This window comes from Dipodomys spectabilis, unplaced genomic scaffold (genome assembly GCF_019054845.1).
Source record: "Dipodomys spectabilis isolate Male_0828 unplaced genomic scaffold, ASM1905484v1 ptg000366l, whole genome shotgun sequence".
Lineage (NCBI taxonomy): Eukaryota > Metazoa > Chordata > Mammalia > Rodentia > Heteromyidae > Dipodomys > Dipodomys spectabilis.
The window spans coordinates 764,520-779,146 of record NW_024871043.1 but is presented as its reverse complement, the minus strand read 5'-3'; the positions used below and the strand labels follow the sequence as shown (position 1 = coordinate 779,146).

Genomic DNA, 14,627 nt, shown 5'->3' with positions numbered 1-14,627 from the left:
ACCGCGGGGGGACAATCCTCTCCCGCCACACGGACGCTCGCCTCTGTGCTGCCCCTTGTCCAGCCGGGAGAGCTGGTCACAGCATCCCCCGGGGCTCCTGCCCCTCTTCCGACATCCCTGCGATACTGTAGACTTAGAAAAGAAGTTCTTTGTAACATTTGGTAGCAATGAGGGTCTTATCAAGACACCACCTACAGCTTCCAGTAACAGCTTTCCAGAGAAGGAAAAAAGGCGTCTTTAGGGAGAATAGTTGTATTTGAGATCTCATTGGACCACCTAAGTTTCATCTGAGGTTCCTTCCTAGCTATGGGGCCAGGGATAATATATTTATTTTTACTTTGTCTTATTTTGGATGGTCTTTCCTCTTAGGTAGGCCCAGGTTAGTCTGGTACTTGTGATGGAGAGCAGGCAGGCAGAGAACTCTCCATCTTCCTGCTTCTGGCTTCTGAGGGTTAGGATTACAGGTGTATGCCACTAGGCCCAGTTTATTTTTACTCTTTATTCCTAGTACTACCTGATTCGTGGTAGGAGTGCACAGATGTAGACTAAATGAATACATGATGGGAAGAAATTGGTCAAGTTAATCCTGGAGGCCTGTTAAGGTAAAACCTAAATAAGCCGCCTAGCTTCACTTGCTTTTAGCTGACATTAAAAATTACTAATTTGGGCCATGTACTGGTGGCTCACACCTGTAATCCAAGCTACTCAGGAGGCTGAGATCTGAAGATGGCCATTCCAAGGCAGCCCAGGCAGGAAAGTCCATGAAACTCTTATCTCCAATTAACCCCCAAAATGCTGGAAGTGGAGCAGTGGCTCAAATGGAAGAGGGCTAACCTTGAATGAAACAGCACCCAGGCCATGAGTTCAAGTCCCAGGACTGGTACAAAAAATTTTACTAATTTGGGAGGTCATAGAGCTGAGCAATATTAGTTTCCCATTAGCTTTTCTGTAGATACCACCTCTGATGTGGGCATTAGGGTGATAATGTCTACCTAAATTACGTTTTAGAGTCTTGAAGTTCACTTTTGCTGAAAGTACTAACTCTTAGGTTTACAGTTGTCTGCAAGATGATTAAGACAAGGCTGAAAACTTTGCATGTTATTCAGGACTTAACAAAGGTTCTATCGAAGGTTGATTGGACCTAAATATGTCTAACGTTCCTCTTCCTCTCCAAGGGTGAAAACACCAATATAAGAATACCTAAGAATACCTATCATTTCCCTGCTGTTCCTCCTTTTCCTCCATATAAAGCCCTTTCACACTCCTGAGTTCCACAAGACCTCCTCTTCCTTCTTTTTTTTGGGGGGGGGGAGGTGCTGTCCCTTAGCTTTTTTGCCCAAGACTGGCATACTACCACTTGAGCCACATCCCCACTTTTGGCTTTTTGGTGGTTGAAGATGAGAGTATCATGGATCTGACTACTGGAGCTTTGAACTCAGGGTCTTCCATTTGCTAGGCTGGCTTGTTCTGTTGGTGCTCTACCACTTGAGCCACATTTCCATTCTGTTTTTTTTGATGGTTACTTTGGAGATGGAGTGTCTTAGACTTTTCTGCTTGTGCTGACTTGAAACTACGAGCTACCAGGTCCCAGCCTGCTGAGTAGCTAGGATGACAGGTGTGTGAATCACCAATGCTTGACTTCCCTCCGTGGCCTTTTTAAACCAGCAAATAAAATTATCTTAGTTTTTAGCTTGACATTCTTCATCTTCTCTGACCCATGTGGCCCCAGCTGACAACTCGATACTTGAAGTTTCTGATTCTCCCAAACTATCACTTTTCTCAGGAACATCAGCTGGGAACTCCCTTTCTTGCCATCCTTACCTTATCTGATACTTACAAGGAGTCTTTGGGCCTGAGATAAAGAATATTTTACTTAAAATTTTTTTGAAATTTTGAGTTTCCTGGTAGAGTGAAAAATAAAAAGGTAATAAAATTGTGTTACAATTTAACTGTTAGCCTCTGTGAGTGTACTAAACTCTGACACCAACCTTTTGTTTTTTTTTTTTTTTGTTAGTCATGAGGCTTGAACTCAGGCCTGGGTGGGCACTGTCTCTGAACTCTTTTGTTCAACAGCTCTTTTGTTCAAGGCTAGTGCTTTACCATTTTGAGCCACAGCAATACTTCTAGTTTTCCGGTGGTTAATTGGAGATAAGAGTCTCATAGACTTTCCTGTCTGGGCTGGCTTTGAACTGTGATCCTCAGATCTCAGCCACCTGAGTAGCTGGGATTGCAAGTGTGAACCACCAGCACCTGGCTGAATGAATGAATTTTTGTGAATGAATTCCATCTGAAGGCCCCTGCTTGTAGGTTCTGTTCATGGTTATAACTGCAAGCTGGGGGTAACTTATTTCTTTGGCCTCAAGTTTTTTCAGTCAGTGTAGCATTTATTTAGCTATTAATATGCTACTTGAAGCCAGCTTATATTTGCTTTTTAAAAATTACCTTTCTTTAGTTATATGGAAAAGGATTTCATTGTTGCATTTCTGTTCATATTGATAATATGTTTGAATCAATTCATATTTGCTGTGTGTGTGTGTGTGTGTATGTGTGTGTGTAAGTGCTAGTACTGAGGCTTGAACTCAGGGCTTGGGTGCTGTCCCTTAGCCTTTTTGCTGGTGCTCTACCACTTGAGCCACACCAACATTTCCAGCTTTTTGCTGGATGTGATCCTCAGATCTCAGCCTCTTGAGGAGCTAGAATTACCGGCAAGAGCCAACAATGCCTGACTTCTTTTTTGTTTTTGTTTTTGTTTTGAGATACAGTCTCATGTTGCAGGCCAGGCTGGCCTCATACTTAAGATCTTCCTTCCTCAGCCTCTCCAGTGCTGGGGTTACAGGCATGTACATTATGGAGCACATCTGGTCGAGCCCTGTTCTCTCCTCTTACAGACTTCATCTGCAAAACATACTTATGAGGATACACACTTGACAACAGTACCTGACATACATGAACGAAAGTTGCTTCCCCCTTCCCCCCCCTCCTTTTTTTGGATACAGGGTCTTCCTATGCAGCCTGGCCTGGTCTTGGACTTCTGATGTCACTTGTACTGCTGTTTCATGTGGATTTGGAGAATGACTGTCATTGCATTGTGGCCCAGCGGCTCAGTAAATGTTTCTTTTGCATTTGGTGGTGGCGGGCAAGCTGCTCCTGGTTTGGTTCTTGCGTTTATCTGTATCTTGCGGTCTCTCTATCTTTCTAGTTCCAGGAGCCTCACCACCCTCTTTCTCCACTCCAGGTTGACCTATCACACTCACCCAGCGCCCAGATGTAGGGCGTTTCCTTCTTAAGCTGACAATTGACTCCTTGCCCACATCTAGCTCCACACAGCACACATCCAGACCCTGACTGGCGTGTGTGAGACGGACAGGACACTGCTGGATTTGAAGGTGAGCGCTCCATGGGAGAATCTCAGAGCAGAGCAGAGGTTTGGGAGGTAAGATTCTTGCAGGAAACAAAGGGCCTTTAAAAGGGGGCGAGGGAAAATACTCAAGGGTGAGGGGACAGGATAATTACATCCCACCTCTTTCTCTAACCAGGATGATGGCCCTGCTCCCAGCCAATAAGGACCTCATTTCTAAAGGAGTGAAGGAATTCAGTGTTCTGCTGAATCAGCAGGTAAGCTTGGATTCTCTGTTCCAAAAGGCAGGGCTGGAGAGAGTGTGTGTTGGGTGAGGACAGTAGAAAATGATTCTTCTTTGAATATGATGCTGCAAGGGTAATGGTGACATTGAGGAGAAGCTAGAGACAGCGAATTCAAAGCAGAGAAAGGAGGATGTGAGAATCTGTGGAACTTGCTCTTCTCTTCCTTCCTTCCTTCCTTCTATCCTTCCCTCCCTCCCTTTTTCCCTTCCTCCTTTCTTTCTTTCTTTCTTTCCTCCTCCTCCTCCTCCTCCTCCTCCTCCTCCTCCTCTTTCTGCTTGGTACTGGGGCTTGAACTCAGGGCCTCACACTTGGCTTTTATGCCCAAGGTGGATACTCTACCACTTGAGCCACACCTGCACTTTGAGCTTTTTGCTGCTTAATTGGAGATAAGCTTCTCACAGACTTTTCTGCCTGGGCTGGCTTTGAACTGTGATCCTCAGATCACAGCTTCCTGAATAGTTAGGATTACAGAGGCCCGAGCCCAGTCATCAGCAATGGGCCACCAGTACCCAGCCTATTCTGGCATTCCTGAATCAAATTACTCACCACATTTCCCCTTGCCAACTCCCTCCCTCCTACCGCAGGTCTTCGAGGATCCTCTTGTGTCTGAGGATGACATGGAAAGAGTGGTGAATGACTGGATGAACATCTACATCAATTATTACAGCAAGCATGTTGTAGGAGAGCCTCAGGAGCAAGATACAGCTCTGAAGGAACTTCAACAGGAGCTGAAGTCTCTGAGCAGCCCTTTCCTGGACAACTACAAGACCTTCCTGAAATCTCGGGAGCATCCAAATTAGGCATCACCTTCTCCTAGCTCTTCAACTCTCCAACACCCCTAAACCCTGTCTCTGTGTGTTTTATGTGTTTCATTATGGCATTACTTTACAGTGACACCCCAATAAAGACCAAGACTGGTTTTTTGCTAAACTTCTGGCTCTTTTTCTACTGTCCTTGCTTTTGTGAAGGCTGTTGGTCTGTTTTCCTTCAATCCTTTTTAGCTGAGACCTTGGAGAATGAATTCTTTACAGTAAAGGTAAGCAGTACTGGGCAGTACTATCATAGGAGAGAAAGTGCTGGAACAGGGGTGGGGAGTGGCAGAGGCAGAAAAAAAGAAAGAGTGAGAAAAACCTTCCAGAAATTGTGGTCCTGTGACCGGTGTACCTAAAAAAAAAGTTGTTGCAGGTCTGTTCGTCTGGCTGTAGGTCTATGGTCTCCATACTTCAATCCCCTTACCTTAGCTAACCCATCTTGAACAATAATCCAGGCTTTTCAACCACAGAATAATGCCTCCTCCCACCCCCTCACTCCCGAGACTCTCAGGAGTATGGCAGTACTTTACAGAGTTGAAAAGGGTCTTGGGAACTACCCAGCTCATCTCCTGTATTTCAGATAGAACCCCTTGCTCTTAATCTTCACCTCCTCAGACCTGAAGGGACAGCATCAGCTGGCTCGCCTCCCTGTCCAAGCCTCCTCCTGTCACTTCCCAGGTAGGGACACCTGTTCTTCCAGACCCCTACTTTAGAGTTTTTGGGTGGATCTAGGGCCAGGCCAGTCTCACTGCCTTAAAACAGAAGGATTTTTGTTTTAGACTGCAAGGGTCTGTTCTGAGAAATCCAGAGGGCTCAAGTGGGGCTAATGGAGAGGGCGTGGCCTGAGGGCTGATGGGTGTGTCCTAACAGTGAAGGGGCGGGGTGAGGAGGCTGGAGTACATCAATTAGGTGCAGTGGTGCAGTGGGTGGAAGGCATTTCCAGTTCTGGATTCAATGATACAAGTCTGGGCCCCACAGGGATTGTCCTTTAGGTCCTACCACCAGCAGACTTTTTCCTTGGGGCAATGTCTCCTGTGAACAGCACTTGACCCACAAAGGATCCCTGTAACCTGCCACACCAAGGGGTCATGGTGGCTCTGTATCCCTGCTCCTCAGAGGTAGAGTTTGTTCCCTTCTGAGGCTGTTCATTTAAATCACAAGGTGACTCAGGACTATTTTCTAGGACAGGGAAAAACTTGGGCACATGCCAGAGAGTAAGGGATGGGGAAGGAGGGCCGTGACAGAGGGGAAGTGGCACAGTGGAGGCACAGGCTGACCAGGTCACATTGGGTTGGATTTCATTGTCCTCCATGGACAAAGAGGTGACAGGCTGAGGTCCCCGCTGGCCACCTGTGACTGCTTAGTCCAGATTCCTGCAATGTATAGATCTCAGGATCACTGTTCTAGATCTCTGAGACCAGTACAAGTCCTCCCTCTGTACCCTGGATTTGGTTTACAGATCTCTTATCCAGGAAGGAGGAGGAGGGAGCCAAGATTCCACCCCCTATGGTAGCTGCTCCTACACTATGGATTGTGTGAGCTGCGGCAAGGGACTCTGCCAGAGCCTCAGTTTCCCCCTGGGTAGAGTGAGGTGATTTGCAGTCCCCTGGAGCAGCACCTGACCAGCTGTCGCATGTGTCCATATCTGACATTTTTACTGTTTACTTTTCAGTCCATTACACCACCCATTTGGACCCTGTGGAAGCCCAGGGTCCTGGAACCTTTTCCCTGGGCATCCAGTCTTGCCACAAAAGTCCAGTGTGCATCTCACATCCTGGGAATGGAAGGCTGTAAAGTCACACGAGCACTTTCTTGCCAAGAAAGTGAGAGAAACAGATGCTTTAGGTGGGAGCTCTTCAAGGCAGGAAAATGGAGCATCATGGGAAAGATTCACAGGAAGCTGAGATCTGAGGCTTGAGATCGGAAGCCCGCCCACCCTGGCAGGAAAGTCCATGAGACTCTTATCTCCAGTTAACCACCAATAGTGGAGTTGTGGCTCAAGTAATAAAGCATCTGTCTTGAGCAGGAAAGATAAGGGACAGTGCCCAGGCCCCTGAGTTCAAGCCCCAGGACCTGTTCTCTCTCTCTCCCCATCCCTGCCTCCCTCCCTCCCTCCCCCGCTTCTCTCTCATACATACACAAAAGCCAGTAGTAGAGGAGGACAGAAGTACATTGTGCATATGTATAAAAGCAGTATAATGAAACTCAGATAAAATTATTAAAAGGGAGAGGGAGCTGGGCGCTGGTGTCTGTAATCCTAGCTACCCAAGAGACTGAGATATGAAAATAATAGTTTGAAGCCAGCCAGGCAGGAAAGTCTGTGAGACTCTCATGTCCAATAAACTACTCAGAAAAAGTCAGAAGTGTCGCTGTGGCTCAAGTGGTAGAGCCCTAGCCTTGAGCACAAAGAGGCACAAGGACAGCTCCCAGGCCCAGAGTTCAAGACTCAGGACCAGAAAAACAAACAAACAAACAAACAAAAAGGGAGAGGGAAGAGGGGTTAAGAAAGATGGATGAATTTGATCAAAGTAAATCATATGCATGTATAAATGTCACAATGAAATCTCTTTATGTAATGAATGCATGCTAATAAAAGTGTTAAAAGAAGATTAGAAAAATCCTCCCAAAGCGCCTCAGACAAGAAGAACAAAGCAGGAAGAATGGTCCATTAAATTAATAAGTTCAGTGTTGGATGGTACCAGGCAAGGCTGTAATTGGGCGCTAGAAGATGAAACTAAAATCCACCTCTCCTGAGCTCCTGGTTCTTACTGTCCTTTCTGATGGTGTCATTCTTCTGAGAGGTCTACCTTCAAGATGAAAAGATATGCATCATTTTTCAGCCATTTAACAGAAAAACGAAAAATCAAAAAAACCTCCTTCCTCAGGGTTCCAACTCATATTCAGGGCCACATATTCAGGGCTTAACCCACCAGGCCAATGTTGATTGGCTAGACTGGAGGTCATGTGATTTCTGTCTTCTAGGTGTCCAGGAAGCCATTCCTCCTATATCCAGGTGGAGGAACCTGTGGTACCTGAGAGAGCAGGGTTAAGGGTGGAGCCTCTGCTTCCCGTGGCCTTATTTCTTGTGATGCTGAAACCAATTGTTCTGCAAAGGAAGATTCAATGAGCAGCTATTATGTGTCAGGGTCTTAGTAGGTGCTAGATTCAAAGAACTACAAGGCTGATACTATTCTTCATCTCGAGGAGATGGTATGCTAGCAGAGCGCAAGCAAATCAAGTAGACAAATGTAGATGGGGTTAGTTAATCCACGTTAAAAAAAAAATCAGGCAGGATAAATGGGTTGAAGAAGGTGGATGCTCAGGGAGATGTGGCGATTGGGCAGAAAAAAGAGGAAAGGGCATTAGGAAAGTGAGGCATTAAGAGAGAGAGATGATCTCCCGGAGCTCTCTCTCTCTCTCTGGAGTGTTCAGGTTGGTTCTTTGCACACGTCTCACTTGCTATCTGACTTTCAGCACCAAGGACAGCAGCCAAGGGCCAGTGAGCCATAGGAGGAGTGGGAGAGCCGGTTGGTGATGGCTCAAGTAGAGTTCATTCCAACACCGTCCGATGTGCCCTTTGCTGGCCTCTTCCTCGGGGAGAACGACTGCGTGGCCCCCGTGGTGGTCACTACTCGTGTCCCAGGGCGCAAAAGTGGCAGAGGGGGACCTGAGATATTGTCGCTGCGGCCTCCCACGAGAAAACATTCCGATGGACCACAGGGGCGCGTGCCTGGGCTGGTGCGCCGGGGCGTTGGGGGCGGACCAGGGCGCGCGCTGCGCGTGCCTCCTGTAGTCCTTGCTGGGGCTGGGCCGTCTCCCTCTCCACCCCCCGCCCCCCTCCCCGCCACCAGGGCGTCGGGATGAAGTAGGCAGCTCGCGCCCCTCTGCGGGGTCGTTGCTGTCCCCCTCCCTCCCAACCTCCAACACGACGCCAAACGTCCATCGTTCCTTTCAGCTCAAATGTCAGTGCGTCCAAGGGCAGGGCTACAGTGCAGGGAGTTTGTGGGCTTCCTTCTTCAGGGAAATCTAGAAGTCTCGACGTTTCCAGCAAAGTAATTGCCCAGGAAAGGCCCAGCCTTTCCAAAGCCAAGTCAGCTGGCCCAACCCACGGATCCTCAGGTACTCTGGGAGGGAAGGAGAAGGCGGACCCCAGGCCCCTAACTCCTCTGCCCGGACACTGCTTCTCCTGAAATCTTCCCACCTGCATCACTGAAAGTCTGGCAACGAGTTTGCGACCCAGTTCACCCTTCAAGGGGAAATCCACAAAAAATATGTCCAAGCAGTGGGGAAGTGGCAGATGTGGGCAAAGGAATGATGAAATTCTATCTACCTGCCCCGCAGGGTTCTAGAAGAGGGTTAAGTGTTGTATATTTGTAAAAAGAAAAAAAATCACTATTTTATTGTTAATTCAAGTATTCATTGCATGGGGCTATTATTTTTTATAGGTATGCAGCTACATGGGTGAATGTATTAGGAGAGCTGTGTGCATGTGTGTGTGTGTGTGCATGTGTGTGTGTGTGCTCATCCTAGGGCTTGAACTCAGGGCCTGGGCACTGTCCTTGAGCTCTTTTTTTCCCCTTCAAAGCTAGTGCTCTACCACTTGAACTACAGTTAATTCCAGTTTTTTGCTGGTTAATTGGAGATTAAAGTCTCACAGTCTTCTGCTTGACCTGGCTATGAACCTGGGACCTCAGATCCCAGCCTCCTGAGTAGCTAGGATGTCAGGCATTAATCATCCACACCCAGCAGGATTGGTTATTTTTTATTGGCATATATTAGTTATATGGGGGAGGCGGTGGTGGTGGTGGAGAGATTTCATTGCTGCATCTGCACACATATTTATTGGGTATCTTGGGAATATTAAGGGGCAAAGATGATGCTTTGTGGAATAGGGGGACTGGAGGTAATAAGGGTGGTGACAGGGTGGAGACTGGGAGGGTATCCTGAGGATTAGCTTATGGTTTATGCCATTACCAGGCCAGAAGCAGTGGTAGCTGTGGCTAAATGAAGGATAATGAGAGTATAGTAGGTATAAAAGGTCTAGTTGATCATGCCCGTAATCCTAGCTACTCAGAAGGTTGAGATCTTAGAATTGCAGTTTGAAACCAAACAGAAATGTCTCCAGGACTTTTTTAACCACTCAAAAACCAGAAGTGGTATTGTAGTTCAAATGGTAGAGCACTAGCCTTGAGCACAAAGAGGCTCAGGGATAGCACCCAGGCCCCGAGTTCAAGCCCCACAACCAATCAAAAATAAAAGTCTAGTTGATTATGTATTAGGAGGGAAAAAAGGCAAAAGAAACTAAAAGAAGGATACACAGACAAACAAACAGATAAGCAAAACCAGATCTCCCAATCTAGCTACTGGCTAAGTGTATATAGGCAAAAAGATACCAGGCACTGGTGGCTCACACCTGGAATCCCAGCTACTCAGGAGGCTAAGATCTGAGGATCACAATCTGAAGCCAGATAGAAAAATTTGTGAGACTCTTAGCTCTAATTAAACATAAAAAAAGCTGAAAATGGTCAGGTGCTGGTGGCTCATGCTTGTGATCCTATCTACTCAGGAGGCTGAGATCTGAAGATCACAGTTCAAAGCCAGCCTGGGCAGGAAAGTCCATGAAATTCTAATCTCCAATAAACTACCAGAAAACCGGAAGTGGCACTGTGCCTCAAGTGGTAGAGTGCTAGCCTTGAGCAAAGGAAGCTCAGGGACAGTGCACACAGGCCCTGAGTTCAAGCTCCAGGACTGGCAAAAAGAAAAGAAAATATAGATAAAAAAAGAAATCTAATAAAAGACAGCATAAAGAAATAGTAAAAGTTTCAGTTCTCAGCTGTTATTGTATCCCTGTGTACAGCAGGTGGCAGTATAGTTCCAGGCTCCACTCACTGCCATGGTGAGTTTCCAACAGAGACAAGAGCTTAGAGTTGTAATTCAAGGCTCCAGTGAGCGCCTGTAGATTGTAGACACCCCTGGCTTTCCCACCTCTTGCTCACTTTCTACTTACTGTGTGACATCGTTGATCACAAATGCAGTCTGTTGTGTTCTGCCATTCCTCTGGGCACTTGCCCATCCTGCTGCCTCTCTCCAGGCTCCTGCTGTCATTTCCTGTATGGAGCTGACTGGATATGATGCTCACTCACCTGCCCTCCCACCATTCCATGCTTCATCTTTTGTCTCCCTGGTGGAGTCTTGGGTGCAGTTGCTGTGCCTGTGGTCTGCAGCTTGCAGACTCTCTTGCAGGTCTTTGCTGCATGGTTCCCTGACCAGCAAGAATGTGGGATGCTGGTGGGATTTAGAGCATTGTGTGACCTGCTCTAAGAATTGCTAAGTTGAAGCAACTCTTGCTAAGAAGCACTTTCATCGTTTTGTTGAGTAGCTGGGAAGTTCTGCCTACTTCTAAATCACTATCTTGGCTCCTCCCAAAGATTTTTCTAAAAAATTGTTATTAGTATATATTGGTTGTACAATGGGAGGCTCCATTGTGAAATTTACATACATACAGACACATGCTGTGTCTCCATCAAATTTTCCCTTTGCCACTTTTCCTGGTCTCCTTTGTCTCCTTCTTGAAACAATTTCAACAGGTTTGTTGTACAGCGTGTTTTGCTTTCTTGTCATTCATTTTTTCTTTTTCTTTTCTTCTTTTTTCTTTTCCTTCCTTCCTTCCTCCCTCCCTCCCTCCTTCCTTTTTTCCTCCCTCCCTCCCTCCCTCCCTCCCTCCCTCCCTCCCTCCCTTTCTTCCTTCCTTCCTTCCTTCCTTCCTTCCTTCCTTCCTTCCTTCCTTCCTTCCTTCCTTCCTTCCTTCCTTCCTTCCTTCCTTCTTTTTTTGCTGGTCCTGGGGCTTGAGGTCAGAGCCTGGATGCTGTCCCTGAGCCTCTTTGTTCTCAAGGCTAATGTTCTGCCACTTGAGCCATAGAGCCACTTTCAGCTTTTTTGAGTAGTTTATTGGAGAGAAGAGTCTCCTGGGGACTTTTCTGCCTGGGCTGGCTTTGAACCACAATCCTCAGATCTCAGCCTCCTGGGTAGTTAGGATTATAGATATGAGCAACCAGTGCCAGGCTCTTTCTTTGGTTTCAGCCAGTGTAAGTCAACAGGGCCAAGAGTACAATTGTAGACTCCAGATGTTGCTTGTGATGCCCAGTGACAAGATAGCCGACACAAACCAGGGATGATGAGGGCTGGGTTCACGGGGAGGAAGAACACCAGGGTGACTAGCGCCTGTGGTAGAGGAGTTTCTTCACCTCATGGTGGACAGGAACCAGAGAGAAAGGGAGGGAGGGGGAGAGGGAAGGGGTGGAGACACCTGACAATATTGCTAGTCATCAGTGACTTACTTCCTTCAACTAGGCCCCATCTCCCATAGAGTTATCACCTCACCCAATTGCCCTGCTGGGTGAACACCAGATATTCCACATAGAACTATGGGAGCTATCTCATAGTCAAACCATGACAATGTCTTTTGAATAAATTGTTAAGTACCATGACAATAATAATAAAAGAAACCAGACATATTATGTGACTTTAATGAGACTACCTTCATTTTTGTGGGTGGGGCTTTCTTCTAAAATGCCCATGTTTTCTTCACAGGGAAGAATTAAACTTTTCATCTATACTTTGGAAGCAGAGTCAGTAACAAAATGAGATCAACAAAGCATGGATCCTCTGGGAATAACAAATACTCAAATTATAGCATTGGCCTTGATTTTTTCAAGCCCAAAGAGAAAACACGTGACAGGATAGAGCCAATGGTCCTCAGATCTCCACCCACAGGAGAATCTCTTCTACATTATGCTTTGCCCCTTCCATCTAGTAGGGCAATGGACTCAGAAGAAGATGAAAAAGAAGAAGAAGAAGAAGTAGAAGAGGATGAAATATTCATCAGGAAGATTACCAGACACCTGGATAAGGTAAGAGACTTGCATGGTTCTCTGGTTGGAGACATTCCTGTGGTGGCAATAGGCTAACCAGCCTGTTGGCTGAGCCCAGAAGTCAGCCCACAGTTCCACTAATGGGAGATTTTATGGCAGCAGGCCTGGGGAAGGAAGTCTGGAGAAAACCAGATCCAAGATCCCAAGAATCGTATCCCTTGAGAATCACCCAGGACATCCTCATTCCTCTGGTAATCGCCCACAAGTGAAATATCTACTGAGGGCAAGTCATTAGAAACTCTGTGCCCAGGGTTTTACTGTGGGTTGTTCACCTAGATACCTTCTGCCAAGCATGTGACACGATTTCAGACTCTCACCGAGAAGGTGGTATTTAGCAGGAAACTCATTATGTGTACAAACAGTTTAGGGATACGAGCCATTCCTGTGAATGGAACAGACCTCCGATGTCAGTCTAAGATCAACTTCATTCCTTCCTTCCTTTGTTTGTTCATTCGTTCCTTCCTTCCTTTTCTATCATGTGCTGATACTAGGGTTTGAACTTAGGAGGGGTGTTGTTCCCTAACTTTCCTTTTGCTTTAAGGCTGGTACTCTACCACTTGAATCATATCTCTGCTTCCAGCTTTTTGCTAGTTAATTGGTGAGGAGTTTCACAGATTTTTCTGCCTAAACTGGCTTCAAATTGTGATCCTCAGATTTCAGCCTCCTGGATAGCTAGGATTATAGACATGAGCCTCTGACACAACTTTCTAAGGAGAGGTCTTTCTAAGTGTCATATCTGATAGATCTACTCCTCTCTTCACCATAGAAACTTTACTTTTTCATGTTGGAAAAATTTATTTACTTGGAGCTTCTTTTTCTTTTACATAACCACCCAGAATTGAGTTAGAAATACACAAGACATTGAGAATCATGAGATACTATTTCATCAATTGTCTGAAACACAAATTTGCTGAAAGTTTAGTTTTCTTTTTTTTGGCCATGGGGCCTGGGCACTGTCCCTCAGCTCTTCAGCTCAAGGGGAGCGCTCTACCACTTGAGCCACAGTGCCACTTACGGCTTTTTCTGCTTATGTGGCGCTGAGGAATCGAACCCAGGGCCTCATGCATGCAAGGCAAGCACTCTACCACTGAGCCACCTTCACAGCCCCTCGTGAAAAGTTTGAAAGATTAAGCTCCAAGGATTTCCTCTAAAAACTTCCGTGCTTTTTCGGTTTCCATATTTCTAATTTCCCTGCAGTCTTCGGAGGAGAAGTCAAGACAGAATTGATCTTCTTTCCACTCATCCTGGCATAAGTTTTCTCTTGCAGGAGATCATGACCTTACATTCATGGGCAGCTTTCCATTTCTGGGCAGTGCACTCCTAGATCATTTGTTTATAGCTTCTTTTTGATGACACATATTGTGGAAAATGATGGAAAGTTTTAGTGTGTGTGTGTGTGTGTATGCGTGCGTGTGTGTGTCCCAGATCTGGAGCTTGAAATTGGAGCCTGGGCTCTGTCCTTGAGCTATTTTTTTTTTTTTTTGCTCAAGGTGAGTACTCTTCAATATCTCTGGAGACACAGCTCCACATCTGACTTCTTTGCTGGTTGATTGGAGGTCACACAGACTTTCCTTATCAGGCTGGCTTTGAATCTCAATCCTCAGATCTCTGCCTCCTGACTAGCTAGGATTATAGGCATGGAGCTACTGGTGCCCAGTTAATAGAAAGTTTTAAGTGGCTAGCACTGGCAGAAGTAAACCTTGATTGTTGGAAAGATCCTGCTATAATTGTTTCCACATTTACGTTTTCTGTTTAATAAGATTCCTTTGAAACTATGAAAGCACTTAGTTTTCTTTCTCTCCCCTAACCCCCTAGGCTATTACTATGTTGGTAGACCTCTATGGACTTGGTGTTGATAATGAACCCATAGTAGAAATGAAACCCGAGCAAGAAGACATAGATGGATATGAATATGTAAGTGGACATCACCCTAATGGAGGGCAGGTAACTCCCAGAAGGGTTAGGGATTTGCCTTCTGAATTTACACATTGTATTGTCAGCATTACCTTTCCATCCATACAAATGATCCCCTTAGGAAATTTACAGTAGCATACCAAGTTTCTTTCCCCATTGTCAGCCCCTTTCTAAAAGTTAAAAAAAATCTACTTTTTTTTTTGTCGGTTGTGGGGCTGGAACTCAGGTCCTGGGAACTGCCCTTGAGCTCTTTTGCTCAAGACTATGTTCTACTACTTTGAGCCACAGCACCATTTCGGTTTTCTGGTGGTTAATTGGAGATAAGAGT

The 14,627-nt window shown here is 46.0% G+C and overlaps 1 protein-coding gene across 1 annotated transcript; it reads left to right on the top strand.

Annotated features, from left to right (window-relative positions):
• Positions 1 to 3,279: 3,279 nt before the first annotated feature.
• LOC122096254 (alpha hemoglobin stabilizing protein) lies at positions 3,280 to 4,572 on the top strand. The gene is made up of 3 exons (XM_042666730.1): positions 3,280 to 3,386; positions 3,537 to 3,615; positions 4,227 to 4,572. The coding sequence occupies exons 2-3, from the start codon at positions 3,538 to 3,540 to the stop codon at positions 4,440 to 4,442; spliced, it is 294 nt and encodes a 97-aa protein (XP_042522664.1). The 5' UTR covers positions 3,280 to 3,386; position 3,537; the 3' UTR covers positions 4,443 to 4,572.
• The last annotated feature ends 10,055 nt before the right edge of the window (positions 4,573 to 14,627 follow it).